General features: G+C 29.8%; 2 protein-coding genes across 6 annotated transcripts in view; both read right to left on the minus strand.

Moving 5' to 3' along the window:
* htt (huntingtin) overlaps positions 1 to 14,147 on the minus strand; it is a 99,907-nt gene extending 85,760 nt beyond the window's left edge. Inside the window, exons 1-6 of one of the 2 annotated variants that reach the window (XM_065516370.1) lie at positions 13,946 to 14,147; positions 13,574 to 13,831; positions 12,403 to 12,619; positions 12,209 to 12,338; positions 11,671 to 12,144; positions 6,462 to 7,181 (exon numbers count right to left, since the gene is read on the minus strand). In XM_065516370.1, coding sequence (XP_065372442.1) covers positions 6,462 to 7,181; positions 11,671 to 12,144; positions 12,209 to 12,338; positions 12,403 to 12,619; positions 13,574 to 13,831; positions 13,946 to 14,013 — 1,867 coding nt within the window. In that variant the 5' untranslated portion in view covers positions 14,014 to 14,147. The remainder of the gene's footprint in view (positions 1 to 6,461; positions 7,182 to 11,670; positions 12,145 to 12,208; positions 12,339 to 12,402; positions 12,620 to 13,573; positions 13,832 to 13,945) is intronic. The other variant, XM_065516371.1, reaches the window with a different exon arrangement.
* A 1,444-nt stretch (positions 14,148 to 15,591) lies between these two features.
* snu (snustorr) overlaps positions 15,592 to 20,203 on the minus strand; it is a 121,874-nt gene continuing 117,262 nt past the window's right edge. For all 4 annotated transcript variants that reach the window (XM_065516396.1, XM_065516399.1, XM_065516398.1 and 1 more), the window contains 7 exons: positions 19,032 to 19,121; positions 18,765 to 18,950; positions 18,494 to 18,692; positions 18,174 to 18,423; positions 18,058 to 18,118; positions 17,148 to 17,479; positions 15,592 to 17,075 (listed from right to left, as the gene is read on the minus strand). In XM_065516396.1, the coding sequence (XP_065372468.1) occupies positions 16,901 to 17,075; positions 17,148 to 17,479; positions 18,058 to 18,118; positions 18,174 to 18,423; positions 18,494 to 18,692; positions 18,765 to 18,950; positions 19,032 to 19,121 (1,293 nt within the window). In that variant the 3' untranslated portion in view covers positions 15,592 to 16,900. The remainder of the gene's footprint in view (positions 17,076 to 17,147; positions 17,480 to 18,057; positions 18,119 to 18,173; positions 18,424 to 18,493; positions 18,693 to 18,764; positions 18,951 to 19,031; positions 19,122 to 20,203) is intronic.

Here is a 20,203-nt window from a genome sequence, read left to right on the forward strand (position 1 = left end):
AAAAAAGTGCCGCTAAGCACACCGATTGCTCACCAAAGCTTATGGTGAATGTGTTCCATCGGTTGCAATGTGCGAGAAATGGTTTGTGCGGTTCAGACCAGGAATTGTAGGCATTATTCCATGGTGTTCAAACTCAACAAGAGCTTGCAAAATAATTGGCAGCTACTCAAGCAACAATTTCAAAACGTTTACGAGCAGTAGGATTCATTCAAAAGAAGGAAATACGAATTGAAGCTGGGAGAACTTGAAAGACGATTTCTCATGTCCGACATGGTGCTTGAATAATTGCTTGCGATGAAAAATGGATCTATTACAATAACACGAATCGTAGGAGATCTTGAAGCCCGGCCAACCATCCAAATCGATACCAATGCCAAATATCCATTCCAGTAAGAATTAAAGCCCCAAAAATTCAAGCACTTGAACATTTTATTGGAATTTGACTTGAATGCAAATGTAATTATGTTATAAACTTCAAAAATATTTGGAATATTAAATATTTTTCAAACAAAAAAAATATTTATTTCATCATAACCTAACCTATTATAGGCCATAATCGGTCACAAATTTCTACTTAAAAATATGGCTTGAATTTATGTTTCCTTTTACTGAAAAGTGTAATACAACTGTAATTCACTAGCTTTTAACTTGAATTCCAGTAAAAATTCTTATTGGGATGTTGCTAAGATAATTCTAATATTTAGAATGAAGTTGTTGGGAAGTTTTGCCTCAGCCGCTTCACCCGTCCAGAGCGTGCACAGTCCGACTACTATTTCTTTCAATCGATGCAGATACGCTTTACTTTGGAACAGATTATCCGTTATTGGCTTGATTCGTTCTTGACCTCAAAATATGAACAATTCTTTTGGCTCGGAATCCATATGTTGCCATAAAGATGTGAAAAGGTCATAGCTAACAATGCCCAATACATTGAATAAATTTATATTGTACAAATGTTTCAAACTAAAAGCAAAACATTTTAAAATATCCCGCATTTTTAAGTCATCTATATCTATATATATAAAAATTAAATGGTCCATTTATGTAATGTCATCACGTGAGAACGGCTGGAGCGAATTGGCTGATTTTTTTTATTCGATTCGAAGTTTTCAGGACATGGTTTATAAAGAAAAAAATTAAAAAATTCTGGGTAAAACTCGGAAATTCTTTTTTTGTGAGTGCAGTCAATTGTAGTAAAAAAGCTCCCTAAAGTATGCAGTACAATTTTAGATATTTTATTTGCAAATAAATAAGAACAGGCTGGTGTGCGTGGATTGGAGAATGTTGAAGAACTAACATTAGTAAATGCTACCGGGCGAAGCCGGGGCGATCAACTAGTCTATATATATAAAAATGAAATGGTCCATGTATGTAATGGCATCACGTGAGAACGGCTGGAACGATTTGGCTGATTTTTAAAAAATTCCGGGAAATTAAAAAAATCCTGTTAAAACTCGAAATATGTTTTTTATTTGAGTCCAGTCAACTGTAATAAAAAAGCTCCTAAAGTATCCAGTACAAATTTAGATATTTTATTTGCAAATAAATAAGAACAGGCGGGAAGGAGAATGCGGGTTGGAGAAACTTGAAGAACTAACATTAGTAAATGCTACCTGGCGAAGCCGGGCGGTCAACTAGTTTAATATATTTCAATAGAAAACCTAGTAATTTTGAATTTATCATAGAAATATACATATATTTGAAAACTGAAATTACGGAATATATATAGTTTTCAAAAAAAGCTTTCCATTCTATTGTCACTCACTGTATGTATGGATATGAATGGTTGTTAGTTAGTTTACTCTCTATCGTATGTCCATGATTGTAACTACGGGATGATCTTTAAAATAAACAACAATTATAGTTTAACATGCAACATCCTTATGATAAAAGTTTACAAGAATGAAATGGACACATGTGAGTGTGTGGCAAAACACTTTGTCGTTTACTTCTATTACATTTTTGCTATGTATATGAAAAGTTTTTTTATTATTTTTTATTCGATTTGGTTTTTGCCCCAAAACAATAAACGATCATATGGCTGAAACTTACATCTAGAATGTAGTTTTCAACATGCAATAGTGTTTATATTCCATAATAATGGCAATTGCTTGCATTTCATTTAACCATCTTTCCATGTGTGTTCCAGTGTGTTCTGTACGTACCAGGTCAAAATGTTTATGCTACATGAAAATGTGTTTGTAATGTATTTAAAATTTCCAAAAACACGAAATAACCATAAACATTGTGTTGTATGCGATAAATTGAAAAGAAATAGAAGTTACAACATAAAAGAAACTAAAAACTTAAAAATTGCATTAAAAAACTTGTAAATTTCCGGCTAAAAATAAACTGTTAAATTTAGATTTAAGACTGTGTCAAAAGCATGTTGCTGTGCTTAGGCAATGTCCGGCAGGCAGTAAGTGTTTTCGACAATTGTTGATATGTGGCGGAGCAATAGAACTTCAATTAGAAATTTATTTAAAATTTACAGTTTTTATGGAGATAAATAATAAATAAAGGTGATCTCACTAATGTGATATTACTGCATTACTACCAGACTAGGTTTTAAACACATCAGCAATTTATGCATTCTAATAAGAGAATATGTGGCAGAGAAAATACCATTGTACCTGGGGCATTCTTTAAATAGCCGATTGCCAATTACTATATTAAGACTATGTTATTGAACCAATAAATTTGAAACGGCGGCAGGATGGCCACTACATAGTTAAGAACATGAAAATCTGATTTTAAAATTCTAAATAAACTACTTTTTTAGAAAAGTGCATGTACAGTGGGGGCTCAAATGTTGGTATAGAACAAAAATAAAACTAATAAAGCAAATCCAAACATTTTTTTGTCATTTATTTTATGTTTAATATGTCCCGGTCCACACTGTGAAACATTTGCTGCAAAACATTTGAGTTTGTTGATGAAAGGGGAAAGAGGAATGAAAAAGGGAACTTTGTTTCATGTACATGAAGTTTTTGTTGAGTATGTCATCCACATTTATTCGTTCGTATTCGTACTGTACAGAAATGTCAAAAACTGAAAAGCAAAAACTTCACTGTGTGGACACGAATGCAGTTTCAAAAGAGAATTTAAAAATGTTTTGCAGCAAATGTTTCACAGTGTGGACCGGGACTATATAACAAAATGGATTACAATTCAAAACAAAAAGCATCGAGTTCTAAGTAAAAATTCGAAAAATGCTCCCTCTGGGATACGCAGTTTTTGTTTTAGCTCGGAATCCATATGTTGCCAGAAAGATGAGAAAAGGTCATAGCTAACAATGGTCAATACTTTGAATAAATTTATATTGTACAAATGTTTCAAAATAAAAGATAAACATTTTGAAGTCATACACCCAATATGTTTTTAAAATCATATATAAAGTTTTATAAAGAAAGAAGCCAAAAGAACACAACAAAAAATATCTTTAATATTGTGAAGAAATGCAGTTAGTAAGCTTCCTGGAAGCACTAAAGCAGAGCCTCTAGGCCAGGAATTGCGAACAAGTAGTAGGTAATACTTCATTCAGTACTATGGTACACACTTGCATAAAAACCCGAGAAGCGCACCTAATTCGCGATTCCCCGCTCTTCCTTAGTTTGAACCTAATACACCCGATTTTTACCCATTTAAGTGCCGAATTACTAGGCGTTATATACATCGCTGGAAAGGTCTTTGAACTACCTATCATTAGATATCTATATTCTCTATATTAATCACCCCTATCGTGAAAAACATGTGAAATTTATGTTCCCATGATATATCAATTTCCCTCGAAGGGAAAATTGCTATCGTGAGATTCTCATGAACTTTTCATTCACAATAGTTAATTTTGTTCGTAACAGCTGTTTACAAAATTAAATCGAAAAATTTCACAACATGCGGAATTTTTTCACGTGAAAAAAGTTCATGAACGAAAAATGGGAAAAGGGAACATATTTCATGTGAAATATTGATTCGCGATAGTTGACCCCTATTAGTAATGCAGATATAGATTAAAAATAGGTAAATAATCGATATAGTAGTGGTTTTTTGCTTATATCTCATCCATTTATTGGCCGATTTTCAAGAATTTAAATAGCAACCTAACAGGGACTATAGCGGATATATTGTTGTATGAATCATATACAGTGGTTGACAAAACAATGGAAACTATTCCAAATATTCCATATGTAGCACAAAATTTAAAATATTTTTTTAAAATAAAATTTTTTTTTAATATTTCACTTATTCATTCACTATTTCGCTAAAACAATGGAAACTTTTAAACTTCTGCAAGAAAGAAGTGTAAAACGAAAATAATATTTAAAAGAACGATGTAAATTCTGGTAATTTTTCACAATTTCTTTTCTAAGTTTTTCGCATAATTGCTTTTTTTCAAAGTTAACGAAAATGGCTAAAGTTATGATTTGTGAAGACTTAAAAAATAAAATAATTAACGACTTTAAAGCTGGTTTAAAACAAAAAAGAATCTGTGACAAATATTCAATAAATAAATCAGCAGTTTCAGTAAGACTACTATTAGACAAGATAATTTAATAGCGAGAGAGTTCAAGAAATTCCCAAAAATAACTCCTCGAGAGGTTGTAGCCTAAAATTGGAAATAAGTACCCGAACAGTTAGTCGCAGGGCAAATGAGGCTGGTCTTGGTTGCTATCGTCCTGTGAAAAAACCACTAATTTCTAAAAAGAACCGTTCTGCTCGTCTACAATTTGCCAGGGATCATTTAAACAGGTTGATACAGAAATGGAATACTGTCCTCTTTTCCGACGAATCCAAATACAATTTAAGAGGCAGTGATGGGAGAACATTTGTAAGACGACCAAAAGGGAAAAAGATTAGATCCAAAGTACACAAATTAGACTGTAAAGTTTGGCGGTGACAATATTATGGTATGGGAATGTTTTTCAGGGCAATTCATATTATAAAAAATACCATGACATGTATAGGTTACAGAACCATATTAAACGATGTTATGTATCCATAGGCTGAGGAAAATATGCCCCTAGTTTGGAGATTCCAACACGACAACGACCCGAAACACACCTCTAGGGTTGTAACCGAGTGGTTACAATCCAACGAGGTACATGTTTTGAAGTGGCCTGCCCAATCGCCAGATCTCAATCCTATAGAAAATCTATGGGAAATTGTAGATCGTAAAATAAGGTCCAAAATTACACCAGGAAGGAAGATTTATTGGAGGCAAAATGGGCCTTTTCGGAAATGCATCACTGCACTGCTTTTGATGCGCATCTGTGATTAGTTTGCGATGCTGATACAAATCAGCTGATGCTGTTGCACAGACAATGCATCAGCAATTTTTGTGATGCTTGTTTGGTGGTTTTTTGCGCATCATCTGATTCTCTGTGGCTTTTTAGAACTCAAAACATTTCCGGTGTTGCCAACATTTGCATTTTAGAACGTACTGCGCATTAGATGCAGCGCAGTGATGCATTTCCGAAAAGGCCCAATATTTCAAAGGAGACCATTGTCTCTTTAATTGGTTCAATGCATCGTCGATGTGTAGCAGTTATAAAAAATAAGGGATACCCAACAAAATATTGAGTTATTGCAAAGTTTTGACCATATTTGTTAAAATTTTGTTTTCTCATTTTTAGAATTTAATTAATTATGTTCTTTGTTTTTTGTTAAATTAGTTAGTAAAAGTATACAAATAAAATACTACAAAAATGTTAATATTTGGAAAAGTTTCCATTGTTTTGTCAACCACTGTATGTAAGTTATTTGGGGGTTTCGGAAAGTTGATTTCAACATTCAGACGGACGGACATGACTATATTTACGGGGTCACAAATGATCGGAATGACAAATGTATGTATGTATACGTTCGTCATTATTAGAATCTTTAGAGATACTGATTTTTCTCATTTATAACAGAAACTAAAGAAGTGGGTATTACAGCCTCTGCTTCTATCCCCTGTTGTTTTCTTAAAACATCGTATCCAAGAGTAGTTTTATACTTTACTTATCTTTAGAAAGCTTCATTTCAAAGTTTAGTATTTTCATAGAATTTGTCAGGGCTATAAATTGTTTATTAATATATTACTTCAATTCCACGAAATCTACAGAGCAAACAATTACTTTACTTAATATATACATTCCATATATTAATAGTTAAGACTTTAAAATGTTATTTTCCATATTAAATAATAATAGTAGTAGTAGTAATAGTAGTAGTAGTAGTAGTAGTAGTAGTATGCATTAAATATTAAATTTAAATTATAAACCAAACATTACAACAAATAAACAAGACTCAAATCACTACACAAGACTACAATATATGTATGTATGTTCGTATGTACGTAATTGATGTAAATAATATAATTGCATGTTTTGATATTTTAGATTAGATTTCCATGTATGATGATGGCAAAATATTTGTATGCTTTTGCTAATGTATGTATATTTATTTATTTATTTATTTACCTGCATTAAAGTTATTAAAGAACGAGGTAAAGGCATCATTATTTGATTTTGTATTATTGGTGTTGCTATTAGTATTGGCACTGCCATCCACATCACCACTGCGTTGTCGTATAACATCTTCAGTGGTTGTGTGTATTTTGGCCATACTGCCTTCAACAACCAAACCTCTTGAGATTTCTGCTTTCGATTCAATGCTATTGATAGATTCATTGTCGTCGGTATTGTACAATTGATTTGATTTTTCATCATCGGAGGACGAAGAAAAATGCACAAGCAAATTTTGTGCATCATCTATTGTGCCCCTACGGTCTGGCCGCTTTTCAATTGCCTTTACCACACCATGATCGGAAATAGTTTCATTGATTAAAGCCGACGAAGGGTTTGTTTTTGTGGTAAATTCAATGTTTGCTGATGTTAACAGTGACGAGGATGCATGTGTGTGTTGGGACTCATTCATTTCAGACAATGTTGTAAAATCATCCTCCACATCATCGTCATCATCATCGTCGACGCCGTCATCGGCATTGTCATCTTGTTGCTCATCTACATAATCAATATCAACACATTCACTAATACTGCGCGCTGTATGTCTTTTTAGTTGTTGATGCGAAGACAATATTGCTGCTGCTGCTGCAGCTGATGATGTTGCTGTTGTGGTGTTTGATGTTGTATTTTGTGGTTGTAATATAATATCACTAGATGTTTGTGATGTCGCTGTATCTTTTTTTTATTATTTTTTTTTTTGGTTTTTTGTTGTTTTCATTTGTATTACACAGACACACACAGATACATATTTTTATAATAATAGGCAGACATATAGAGAGTCAGAATTGTTGTAGAAAGAAAATTCAATTAAATATTATTTTAAATATGCAATAAAGAAAATATTTTAGATGAATGGAAAATAATTTTATTACACATGAGTGTTTAGAACTTAAGGGAATTGTATGCAAAATCTTTGATAACTAAACTACTTACATACATAGATAGAAATATTCATAGAAATATTAAACTTAATAATTAACAAATAGAATGTTTGTAAATTTTATGTATTTCACAAAATATTCCCATTTTTTCATAATAATAACGAGAAAATATCATGATATTTAAGGAAAGGAAAACATTTTGCGTAGGTTTAGTAATTTTTTTAGTTTAAGATTTACATAATTGTTGCTTTAAAATAGAAAAAAATTTAGTTGAAGAAAATCACAAAAATTTAAATCTGAATAAGAAGTTATTTTATTTTTTGTTTTTACATTTTTTCGAAAATAATCCAATAGTATGTATACCTTGTGAATCCACTAATTATTTTTTCGTTATTTGGATATAAGGTGAACCAATAAATTTTAAATTGTTTCTTAACAATGCTAATATTGCCATATTTCTCTTAGAAATAAATTTAGTGTTTTTTTTTTAAAGAAAAGTCTGATATTATGCTCCTTAATACACACATATATATCCTTTGCGGTTTAATTTTTTTTAACAGAATTTTATATTTGACACAGTTGTACAATAATTATAATATAACCTTTCATTATTGGCAAAAATCTAAAATTTTAGTAGCAGTTTCCTAAAAAATTAAACTTTTCTAAACCTTCGATTTCATTATGGCAGTATTTTAATGTATATTTGATATGAATATAATATGTTGCATACTTTTAGGCGTTTTCATAAAATAATACCAATTATGTATATCATTAGGTTGTGTGCAAATAAGGACTTTTATATATTACTAGCGGAAACCTGGCGTTTGTGCATTTGTTGAAAAAAAGAAAATTTTATTGTTTTTACTATTTCGAAAGGCGAAGGTACATTAAACGTCTTTTTTTTGGACAATTTAACTATCAGCTGGGAAATTCCGATTTTTTTAACAGAAAAGCGAACAATGTCATATTGGTAAGCAAAAGTACATGAAGAATTTATTTGCTTTTTATCAATCAGCAATCACGGGTCGCTATGTCCATGCAATTTGATGTCAAATCGCGTATTGATAATGTTTTTTTAATAAAAAAAACTATAAATGATAAATTTTTATCATGATAAACTTCAAAATGGTTGTCTAAATAAAAAATTATCAGGTATAGTCTCCATTTATTAGTATTATTTCTTCGTTATGATAAAATTGTTAGTGCTTTTGCATAGACAACTTTGTCTTGACAACAAATGTCATTTATTGTTATGATGAATATTTGAAAAGTATAGACAGGGGGTAAAGTTGAAATATACTTGTCTGAAATTGAAATTAATATGTCGGATTTCGAATTCGACAAGTTCAAAAAATGGTAAATTTTTTGTCCCTCTTTAGAAAAAAAAATCTATTTAAATTTAATTTCTGACATATGGTATACAAAAAAGTACCAAAACTGGATTTTCGCCCTTAAAAGTAGAACCATAAAAAAGGTACCACATATCTGTGCACTTATTTTTTGCACAAATTCAGATGAAGTTGGATTTTTTGTGCTAGCTTCGTTCTGGAGATGTAGAGTACCGATATTACCGTTTTATACAAAACACAAAAATAATTATTTCTATTGTTAGTAGGGTATTCAATCGGTTAACCATATAATTTATAATTCTATTACAAAAAATAAGAATTTAAGATTCCTTTCTGACCAGTTTTAAAAATCAGGTACAAAGTTATCAAAAACCAAAAACTACACCATAAATAATATTAATAATTACAGCATTGTTTTTGTTTTTACAAACTTTTTATTGTTAGGAGAAATTTCAGATCATACACATCTAATACCAATCTCAGCGTCTAAACGTAATCGATTATTTGTTTGAATTGATAAAATTGCAGAAAATCAAGTTTCACATAAATATGTCGAAGAAAACTATATTAATAGTTTTAACGCTTCAGAGTTAACATGCGGGAACATTTTGTAATATACATATCAACCAAAAGTTTTCGATTTCGACTGATTTAAAATCAAACTTAAAACACATTACATTAGAATAATTTCTTCTTCAGGTATTTTTTCAGCAGACATAATAAAAGGATTCCGAAGTAAATTCAGAATTTTCCGGCTTTTAGCTCTTCCCTTTCGGCTCTGATAAAATTGAGGGAACTCATCCTCGGATTACCATTCCTATCATGCTTAGATGAGCTATCAAGATTGAGTCTTAGACGAATCTACTCTTTCATCAGAGAATCTGGTTGGTTTAGCCTGGAAACGATGGACGTATAATTAATACCCAGACGTTTACCTCTTGGGTATCACAATGGGATCAGTTTTTTAATGGACCCAAGTGAGCTGCTTGAAGAGTGGCTATACATGGAACCTAACCTAGCCCTTCCCTTTTCCCATTTTTCGTCCATCAACTTTGTTCACGTGAACAAATTTCCCAAGTTGAGAATATTTGCAGGCTATTTTCCAACCGAATGAATAATAATATTCTTTTATTCTTTCAAAATTTTTTTGGTTGAAAAAATGGAAAAGTGGAAAATGTAAATTTTTGTTACAACAAGACAAGAAATTAAAAGTGGAATTTTTAACAAACTATAACCAACCCAGCAAAAATTTTGTGAATTTTTGTAATGACAACTAGTTATTTCATGCATTCTTTTGTAAGGAGTGTTGGTTACCCAGCACATTATTTTATTTACTAGAAAAAGTACTTATTTTTATACAGGCTGGTAATGAACTTTTGCATTTAGCACAGCTATCTAGTGTGTTTGACTGGAAAACGGGAGGTTAGTGGTTCGCCACCTGTCAAAGCCAGTAATCTTTTTGTTCATATCATACTCATTTATATGTTGATGTTAAAACTATTGTTAACTTCCAATAAAATAACTCGTACATGCAGCCGTGAGTTAGCAGCTTGACTATCAAACACAAGCAAATAATGTGACTGTTCGATTCCCACACAAGGTAATATTTTTTGTGTTTTTTTTTAGCTACATATTCTTGTTGTGAATTTACTACTTATTTCTCAACTGATTGTAAGTACATTTGTAAGCTTGACCCGTGAATTTTTTAAAAATCTCGAACAACGGTAAGTAGTGTTTCAGTCAAATAATAAGTAGTTATCGCTTTGCTCCAATTGTACTTGCTGGCTTACTAGGTAAGTAAAGTTTTTGCTGGGAAGTGTAAAAAAAATCAGTAAATTTTTTCCTTTTTTCCAACCAAACAAATTTTAAAATAAATACCCCTTTTATTTATGTAAAATATAAAATAAACATTAAAAAACGTTTATAGGTACTATAAAAACTTGTTTGTCCAAAAACAACCGATTCTAGTGAAACCTGTTCTAGAATTGGTAAAGTGGGAACCTGTTCACAAAATTATCCTGGATATAATTAAAATTTATTTATCAGCTTATAACTTTTTTATAAGTAAAGTTGATTCAAAACACCAAAAATCCGCATTTTCATACTAAATGCTATAAAAAATTAAAAGTTTCAACTTTAACCTTAAATTTCTCAATAACTAGAGAAAAATTCAAGAAAATATTTCTCCATACGAAAAATTTCTAAAATAGCTATATCGATTCAAAAGTTACAGAGTTTTGGCCGATTATTTTTTTTAAATAGAGCACAACCATAACTATTATTTTAACCAAATAATAAGTAGTGATAACTTAGCTGCCACATTACTGGCTGGCTAATTCCTCAAGCTATATTTCAAATCAACATAATTTCAATTGATTTTTTCTAGAATCTTACCGGGTTTTGGGACAAAAAATATTTATTCGGAATGTTTCGCATTTTTACCTCTATATTTTTATTTTGAACTATTATGCCTGATTCAGAAACTTGCACGAAAAATGTATTTAAAAAGTTGTATAACATTTTTTAAATTTTTTTGTGTAATTTTAAAAATATTTTTTCGTCTGTGTTTTTTTGAATTGAGGGGATAACATATAATTTGCAATTGTTTTTGATTTCTGAATGGCAAATCGCACTTTCATTGCATATTTTGGAATATGAAATATAAATTAAAAAAGGTTAAACATTTTTTTAAATTTAAATATCAACTGAATAACGGAATCAATAAAATTTTTTTAACCAATATTATGTACAATAAATAAATCGAATATTTTATTATGCTGTTTTTAATTTTAAAATTAATATGCTACTCGTATTAATTATACCACATGAGTAATGTTTTTTGAAATATTTTACTGAAATTTGCTAATATATGATTCATTAAAATTTAGTCAGTGTGTTAGTAGTTTAACGATTTCCCTATATTAAATCACTTACCTTGTGGTGTTTCTGTTTTATCAGTCGCCTTTGTATACTCATCTTCAAAACATTGTAAATTAAATATTTGTTGTTTTATGGTTCCCCTATGTCTTAAATAATTTACATGTTTCAAACTTTTATCGTTCATGAGTTTTAACAACAAAGGAGCTAAATGGGGATTATTTTTCTTGTCTCTACTGGTTAAGCCCTCCAAGCACTGTAACATGGAGTTAATAACTTCTAAAGCGGCATTAATAATGGAATGTTGGGTCAAAGGAGTGGATCTAACCAAATACAAGCAATAATCATAGATTTCTAGCATTTGACGAGCTTCTTCGGAGTTGGTTAAATTTGATGATTTGTGAGCGGAAAATGTATCTTCATTATCATTGGCATCCCAAGAGTAGCCTTTGATTATAATGACGACCAGTTGGCGCAAAAATCCTAAAATACCAATTATCGTATTGGTCTCATGATCGCAGAGCAGTATGTCTATAATTTAAGATTAATTATTGAGATAAATTTGGTTTGTTAAATTGTTGATGTTAACAATTACCTATAACTTTATTAAGAGCATATTTGGCCATTAGGGATTTATTGCAAGCATGTTCGATTAAATTTATGCAATTCTGTGCGGTGCATCTTCTTTTAACAGCACAATCTGAGCCAATATTTTCAATGAAAACCTTTAACAATATTGAAGATTTTGTGTTATTTTATGTCTGAGTATGTTAAGTATTTTAAATTTACCTCAAATAATTTACATGTTTCACTATCTGTTAGTCCTTGTTGTATGTGTTTGCCAAATTTCAATACAAACTCACTTAAAGTTTCTTGCAGCAAAGTTTCTTTACGTTTGCTGATGACTTTCATACATGGCAACAAATTTTGAGCGTACCACAGTACATTATGTTCACGAATTTGTGGCGCATAGTAACCGAAAATTCGCAAGCAAATGCGAAGGGACCTGAAAGTTTAATATAAATTTGAATAAAAGTTAAATTTGTTTAAAGTGTATTCGCAAAAGAACTTGTTATGTATATTTAGTTCAAAAATTGTAAATGAATTTAGAACTATGTAATTCTCGTAAAATTCGAACATAAGATCTAGATCATGCATAAACCTGATGACAATGCAATATTGTTTTCGAAGTATTCCAAATTATGTTTGAACTTATGTTCCTGAAAATTATTGGAAATTTCTGAAATTCAATTGGAAATATCTGAAATATAATTAGAAATTTCTGAAATTCAATTTTATATTTAGAAATATCTTTTACTTTGAGGCAAATTATGATATTTTGTTTAAAAATCTGAACCAAAACGACAAAAAACTTATGAAAACCAATGAAATTTTTTGTTTAATCGATAAAAATTTTAATTCAAGGTCGATTACAAAGCCGATAACTTTCGATTTCACGAGACCAATGTACCTTTTCTGTCATTTTCAAAATCAATTCCGACAATGATTGGATGCTATGACAACCCCGAGTTATACTGTCGGTTAAAATTATTTTTGTATGAAAACTGTCAGTATAAATATTAGTTAACACAACCAGATTCTAATAAATGTGGGTTATTTAAACTGCTATTTTATAGCATGTATAAAAAATATCATAATTTGCCTCAAACTAAAAGATATTTCTAAATTACATACTAATAAAAGCTTTGTTGAAACAATTGATGAATTTGTAAGTACGTAGTTGAAAATATACTTAATTTTATATTTGTTTTGCACAACACAGCAAAATTAAAAAAAACAGACATTTGAAATTCCGATTATTTGCACACTTTAATCTTATTTTTTTCGTTGGCATTAACTAACCGCAATTAAGCAATATGTTTAATATTAATTAAACCAAAACAACTTATTTTTAACCACGGTTTATGTATCATTTAGTTCAATATGAACAAACACCTACCTTTGATTGCCATTCCTCTTTATCTCGCCATACAAATCCATCAAAATACGACTGACTTTGGTCTTCTCCAAAACACGAAATATCTTATTTAGATTCTCCTCGGCACTAATGCGTACCACCGAATCCAAGTCCTCGCAAAATAGCAAAAGAATATTTACCGCTTTGCTGCAGAACGTGGCATAATTGAGGTGTGCCGCCATCACCGGCGATATGATACATTCCGATATACGTTGGAAGCAAGCAATTTTTTCTTTTTGGCTGCAAATATTTAACAATAAGAAAATACACATCAACATTTTAATTTCGCTTAAAAAAAACACTCCCCAGAAAAAGGTGATTAATGGCCATAAGCCCCTGGATTTATAGTTTTACCTGCATTCTGTATTCCGCAATTGATCCACAACTTCGGTAAATGTATTCACAATATTGGTTTTATCCATGTTGTACAAAAATAAATTTGTTTATTTTCCGGTTTAAGCTTTTAACTGCATTTTTCCTGTAAAGAATTTAGCAAAAATGTTTTCACTTTTTTCTTTCTTTTGTTGCAATTTACGTTGTTGTTTTTTTCATCTTTTTTTTGTTATTTGCTGCCAGCTGATTGGCAAAAACATTGACAAATGACCAGATTGTTAAAAAAGTTGTTAGCACTTGTTTGAATGATGTGTGTGTTGAGAGAAAACAATATGGTAACCTGTTATATAGAGGAATAACAGGGTGATTCTAGTATCAGTAAGTTGTGTATAATTTATGTTACATTTTTTAAAAAGTGCGTTTTTGATATGAATTGTTAAATTTAAGAGACTTTTGTGTAAATCCAAGTCACTGAGAAATATTTCGTAGAAATTGCTTATGTATTTACCAATATATCCCCATTTATATCTACAGATTTCGAAATTCTCACAAAGAAAAGTGTGAACATTTTTACGGCCTTTTTACAAAAATAGATTTTTGCAGACAAGACTACGAATGTCAACTATACCATTTTCAAAAGCAATTCAGTAAAGACCAATTTAAAATCGGATTATCCCTTTCAAATTGAGAAAAAAGCTTTTGGAATTGAGATTTTTCATTTCGAATTCACAAAATAATAACTGGAAAAGAGACTTTCAATTTAATATTCGAATAAGAACTATTTAAATTGAGATTTTGCGGCTCGATGTCAGATAAGAACTTCAATTTCAGAAAATAATAAAAATAATTTATTCAGAAACATTTAAACATTAAAACATTTTCACTTTAATAAAAACGTTTTCATATTAAACATCAATATTCAACTGGTTATGGGCCCAGTATACTCTTGCTAACTCTACATCCACACGCAAATACTGTTTGTCAAAATTTACAAAAATTTAAAGCTGTATTTTAGGCTGCACGCAATTTGAAAACAATTGTACTACAAATTGTTAAACAAAAATGTAATCAGCAGTTTCTTGATTGAAAACTGAAACATCAACTTGAAAGATAAATTGAATGCAAGTTCGTTTCAATTCTTAAACGTGTAACCCCCTAGTAAGGGAATAAAATTCAGTAATAAAGGATTATTTGAATAATAAAGGATTATCAAGAAGCTTAGAAGGATAAAATAAATTGCTTTGTCAATACGCCTAGAAGGATAAATATAAGGGGTTAATAGTAATATTAAGGTAAGTCTAAACCTGGAAGATTTTAATATTGAAAAATTAAGCGTAGCAGTGTATTGGTGTTCATGGAAGTTACAGATGCGAATAGTTTTAAAATTTATGGACCTTTACAAATGTAATAAAGAAGAACATTTTAAGAAATATTGTCCATTATGGAAGAAAGAAAAAAAAGTTAAATGATTCGAAATCCATTGCTTTCATGAGTGGAGTATCAAGTGTTTCCATAATCAATGATAATCAATATTCACAGCTGTCCGAACACTACATTCCCGACGAAACAAAGGTTCTACCGGCCAAGGAACATAACGAAATGTTGACGCGGTACCACTAATAGTATTAACGATTTTTCTTTTTGAGATAAAATAATAAATATAAACATTTGATTTTTTTTTATTATTTTATTTTTTATTTCAAAAGCGCTCAATTCTATATAGATAGATATATTGTTCATAAATTTACAATTTTTATTTTAATTTTTTTTTATAAAATACATACATAAGACCAAATTTTGGGATAGAGACTTAAAATACTAATCGTTATAATTAATATTTTAATATATATATTTAATTTTCTTTTTAACTTAATGATTTTAAAAACTATAAAAAAAATAATAAATCATTCCCCCAAAAAAATTAGAATAAAAAACTGTGAAATTTTCTACTTTACTAAAATGGAAAAATATGTAAAACTAAAACTTAAAAATTACACAAGAAAGGTAGCAAAGGGAGAAGATTTCTTTCAAATAAAAGAAATAAAGAAATATTTAAATGATATTTGTTTATATATATGCAGATATATATAAAAAACACTAATCACAGTCCATTGGAGTGTTAATAAATGAAAGCAGAGAATAGTTTTATAGTTTAAGAATTGAAGAAAATTATGAGTTTTGGTAAGAATATTTAATTAATAAAAAAAACCCTCTTACAAGCAAATATTTGCCATGGAAAATATTGAAATGTTTGTGTGTGTGTATGTACAAAAAACCTAAACCTTAATTAAAAATTAATAATGAACTGGTTCTAAAATAAGACGTTAAAAAGAGTTTTTGTTTTGTGATTTCTTTTTAAAATTTCTTTTGGCCAAAAAATAAAAAATGATGCTTAAATATCAGATGATTACAATGAGCTTAAAGACAAAAATTATATTTAGTTCTTTTCTTTTTTTTGTTTTTTTTTTCCAACCGAAACGAAAAATTATAAAACACAATGCACCTTAAACTAAATACTACTTATTTATAAACAATTAATTTGTATAATTATAATATGTAATTATTTTTGCTTGTTTGTTTTTATGTTTTATATAAAAATTAGGACTTGTTAACTTAAAAAGTAATACAAAGAAAATTACACTATATTTTTTGTTTTGTAGGATTTTTTTTACAAAGTTTTCTTTTTCAAAGGCTTTTGAAACGTAAATGATGGATGAAAGTAAGAGAAATAAAAGAGAAAAAAGATCGTGGAAAGAGGATGTTTTTTTTTTGTTTAAGAAAAATCGTAGTTCGTAGAAATGATGAGAAGAAGAAAAAAATATACAGAGAGAAATAAGTTAAATAATCTTAAAAAACAATTAACAAAACAAATATAAAATTAAATGTACTCGTATGCCAATATGTAGTTTTTGCTAAAAGTTTCATAAAGCCTTTCAACACTCAAATTTAAATTAGAACGAAAACACAGGTGATCGATTAACCCCGTTTCGAACGCAGCACCACTAATGTTAAAATTAAGAAACCTAAAATCCAGCCTAAAGTACTAAGGAAACCATAATACACTGAAGTTTCCACAATCTCCCAACCCCGAGTCAATATAGACCGCAACGATGAGGTGGCCAAGGTTAGCGGCAGACACAGCGAAATATATCTATAAAGAGAGACAATATTAAACAATAATTAATAACTAATTGTTTGAGATATTTGTTAACATTTAACTTACTTTAACACAATTGGCATACCCTCAATGGGCCAAATGACACCCGACAGCAATAGGGTGGGATAGAATGAACCCAAGGCCAGTTGTATGGCATTACGTTCCAATTCGCATATCGATGATATAAGAAAGCCAAAGCACATGCCGCACATTCCCTGCAACAGCGTCAACACAATAACCCAGATTAGGTCACCATTATTGGTAACACCAAAGACCACCAACATAAACACAAGCACCAATGTCGTTTGACCGCACATGACCACAAATTGTGTTATGACATGAGAGAACAGAATTTCAGCTGGTGTTACGCCAGCCACCCAAGAACGATCCAAAAGACCCTGTAAAGAAAGAGCAATAAAACATGATGTTTCAGAAACATAAACGAAAATTTATTTTAAAAATTGTATGAAAATCACTTAGTTTCCAAGACTAGTTAATTTGTTAATTTAATTTTAGCTTAATTCACTAAAATCTAAATCCAGGATTAATAATGTCATGTCAGCAATTCATTCCATGAAAATTAATTCTTTAGCTTCATTCATGGGATCAATTCATAGCGGAACTAATTTATAATATAATTTATGCAACCTTTGAATGATTCAATTCTGCTTAATTCAAATTGAATTTAAATATTTTTATTTCCTTGAATTTACAAAATGAATGGAAAACAATTCAGTTAAGTCTATTTGTAATAGAATTGAAGATAATTGGATTTGAATTAAAGAAAACTTGAATGATTTAATAAGAAAATAATTCTAGAAAGAATGAATTCTTAAAGGAATTGAATACGTTTGAGTACTAAGGAATTAAGACAATGAATTAATTTTAGCTGAATTGTTTCACACTTGTAATTAAAAATATGCAATTGGATTTGGGTTTATATGACTTTAAGATATAATTTTTAACATTTACTCACCTCAGTACGTTCAATGATCAAAGCCGATGATGTTAAAGCGACAGCCAAAAAGAAAACAATGCTGAAAATGAATAAAGTTTTATGAAAAATTTCAATTTTATAAAAAAAAAACTCACGTCAAAATAACACCAGGAGCCACAAAATCAGTGAACGATGGATTCATGGTGCCATAAATAGGTTCTTTGAATTGAATTGGTACATCTCCCAATTTGGGATTATTACCACATTGATCCAAAAGACCCATAGCAAAATCACGATAAGCCAATTGGATATCACGATTTAACATAACACCGATCTGTTGGTTAGACATATCTAGCCAAACCTTAATTTCAGACTGATCAATGGTTTCGTCATCAGAATCTCGGCCTTAATTAAACGAAAAAAATATACAAATTATAAAAACGCATATTAAGAATTTTATAAGATAAATATCTACCTAAAGCAGCTCTAGCGGTAAAAGCATCCGTAAAGTTTTCCGTTATATAAATAGCTCCCCAGGCATTGCCCAGTCGCACCGCTTCTTTTGCATCCTCGAGGTCCGAATAATACGTCTTCACCACACTATGATTCAGATGATTCAAATAACGACAGCCCAAGTTTGAAAAGTGACAACCATCATCCCAATAGCAAATTTCCTAAAAAAAACGATTAAAATTACATAAATTATTTGATTTTTCTTTAATGCTTCAAAAAAAATCTAAACTCACCGTATTATTCATTTCATGATTAACAATAGCGATATTCAAACCAGTAGGATCCCGACCAATAGCCAAACAAAACAGTATCACTTGCATAACGGGTAGGGCAAAGATGAACAACATTACACCCACATTACGCCACATACGCAACATGTTTTTCGTTAATAAAGCTTTGATTTTTCCCTTGGAAGTTACCTTTTTAACGGATTAGAGAAAGAACAATTTATTAATTAAGTTTTTTGGTGGGGGTTGGTTTTGTTGTGATTTTTTACTTACTCTGCATAAACTGGCATAACAATCTTGACAGCTTTCCTCATCATTTGGATTATTTTTTTTCATGGGTGGGTCATAGGGTTCTTGATTTAACTGAGACCAGAATTTTAAGAAAGAGGAAAGGAAATATTATTAGTAGAATTCTTCTTAATGATTAGAAATTTACAAAATTGTGTTTAATTTTTCAATAATAGTTTGAAGATTTGAAAAAATATACTTTCCAAATTCCGAAAACAACTTTCATGCAAAAATTGTTCCATAAAAAAATTTCTTTGGTAGTTCTAATAGTTCCACTGTTGCTAAGTTTGAAATTTTGTGTTATTTTTATTAAAAAATTGTATACGGAAATTTGTACATAGAAAAAACTGTTATACGGAATTTTTTCCATAGAAAAAAACTGTTATACAAAAGTTTGTCTATAGAAAACATGTCATACACAAATGTTTCTATGGAAAAAACTGTTATAAATAGACATTTTTCTATAGAAAAAATTCTGTATAAACTGTTATACCGAAATTTTTCCATAAAAAAACTGGAATACACAATTTTTTTATATATAAAACTGTTATACACAAATTTTTATGTAGTAAATGTATTATACAGAATATTTAAAATATTTTCTATAGAAAAAAACTGTTATACAGAAAACTTTCCATAGAAAAAACAGTTATACAGACATTTTTCCATAGAAAAAACTGTTATACAAATATTTTCCATAGAAAAAACTGTTATACAGAAATTGTTCATAGAACAAACTGTTATACAGATATTTTCCATAGAAAAAACTGTTATACAGACATTTTCCAAAGAACTAACTGTTATACAGAAATTTTCATAGAACAAACTGTGAACTTAGTGAACTAAACTGTTCAAATTTTAGAACCTTTTAAAATATGAACAGCTTATTTTAGTTTGTTTAACGTATTTTATTTATCTACACAGAGTTGAAATCTAAATCAACAGGGTAGTGGATTAATTCTAATTCAAATTATTAATAATTAAAAATAATTTTTGGACTTCCCTAGCTGTAGATGGGAATTAGATGCCATGTGCAAATATGAACTGGCCTAGTTTTAATTAGTTCATATTATAGCGAGTGCACTTAAATACATAAATTTGTCTTTATAAAAAAAGTCGGGAACCACGGTACTTTTCAACATGAAATATTAGCAAAA

This window comes from Calliphora vicina, chromosome 1, assembly GCF_958450345.1.
Source record: "Calliphora vicina chromosome 1, idCalVici1.1, whole genome shotgun sequence".
NCBI classification, from domain to species: domain Eukaryota; kingdom Metazoa; phylum Arthropoda; class Insecta; order Diptera; family Calliphoridae; genus Calliphora; species Calliphora vicina.